The 725-nt window shown below is 52.3% G+C and overlaps 1 protein-coding gene across 1 annotated transcript in view; it reads right to left on the bottom strand.

Annotated features, from left to right (window-relative positions):
- Positions 1–149: 149 nt before the first annotated feature.
- Positions 150–725, bottom strand: part of GRM5 (glutamate receptor, metabotropic 5) — a 432,533-nt gene continuing 431,957 nt past the window's right edge. Inside the window, exon 11 of the mRNA XM_006759764.1 lies at positions 150–709. Coding sequence (XP_006759827.1) covers positions 518–709 — 192 coding nt within the window. The 3' untranslated portion in view covers positions 150–517. The remainder of the gene's footprint in view (positions 710–725) is intronic.

Genomic DNA, 725 nt, shown 5'->3' with positions numbered 1-725 from the left:
AAAAAAAAGGGGGGGGGGGATGGCAAAGAAGAAAGGAACAAACAAACAAACAAAACAAAACGAGATAGGTTGACGTTTTGGTCCCAGATTTTCAGTTTGTTAGAAAATGTACATTCATGTTTGGTGAATCAAAGACTCTTCTGGGAAACTCTGTACAGTTGCTTATCGACTATGCTTTTCCCCCTCCATGATGCTGTTTCACCCTCATTGCTTCCCTAGAGCAAAGCACTTGGTATGTAACGGTTTGAGCAGACTCCTGCCAGCCCTCAAAAATAGCAGTGTTTCTTAAAAGCCCATGTGTTCTAAGGCCACTAGAAGAGAATCTGCCAAAAGATTTGTCGTGGGTGTCTTCGTCGGTTGATGTTGAATAGCACTATTTAATCTCACGTCTCCAGGGCGGCTTTTACTCCACAGCTTCCACCGCTGATCTTAAACCCGGCGACGGCACCGGTCACCGTGCGTGCGGACACGGGGCGGCCTGGCTCCACGGGGAACCCAGCGTGGTTTCCAGTGACTCTCACAACGACGAGGAGCTCTGAGTGTAATCTCTGATGATCAGTGTGTCATATTTGGGAGACGACGGAATACACAGGGCCGATTCGGACACTGGCGAGTTGGGGGTTGTGCTCCCCGAGTCCACCGAGTCTCTGAAGGGGGACGGCGGGGTGAGGGCCACCAACTCCTCCAGGTCCGGCTTGCCCGCTGCAGCCTCTGGGCCGGGCGCC

Source organism: Myotis davidii, unplaced genomic scaffold, assembly GCF_000327345.1.
Source record: "Myotis davidii unplaced genomic scaffold, ASM32734v1 scaffold657, whole genome shotgun sequence".
Classification (NCBI taxonomy): Eukaryota; Metazoa; Chordata; class Mammalia; order Chiroptera; family Vespertilionidae; genus Myotis; species Myotis davidii.
The sequence above is the reverse complement of the archived record's forward strand: the minus strand, read 5'-3'. Positions and strand labels throughout refer to the sequence as shown.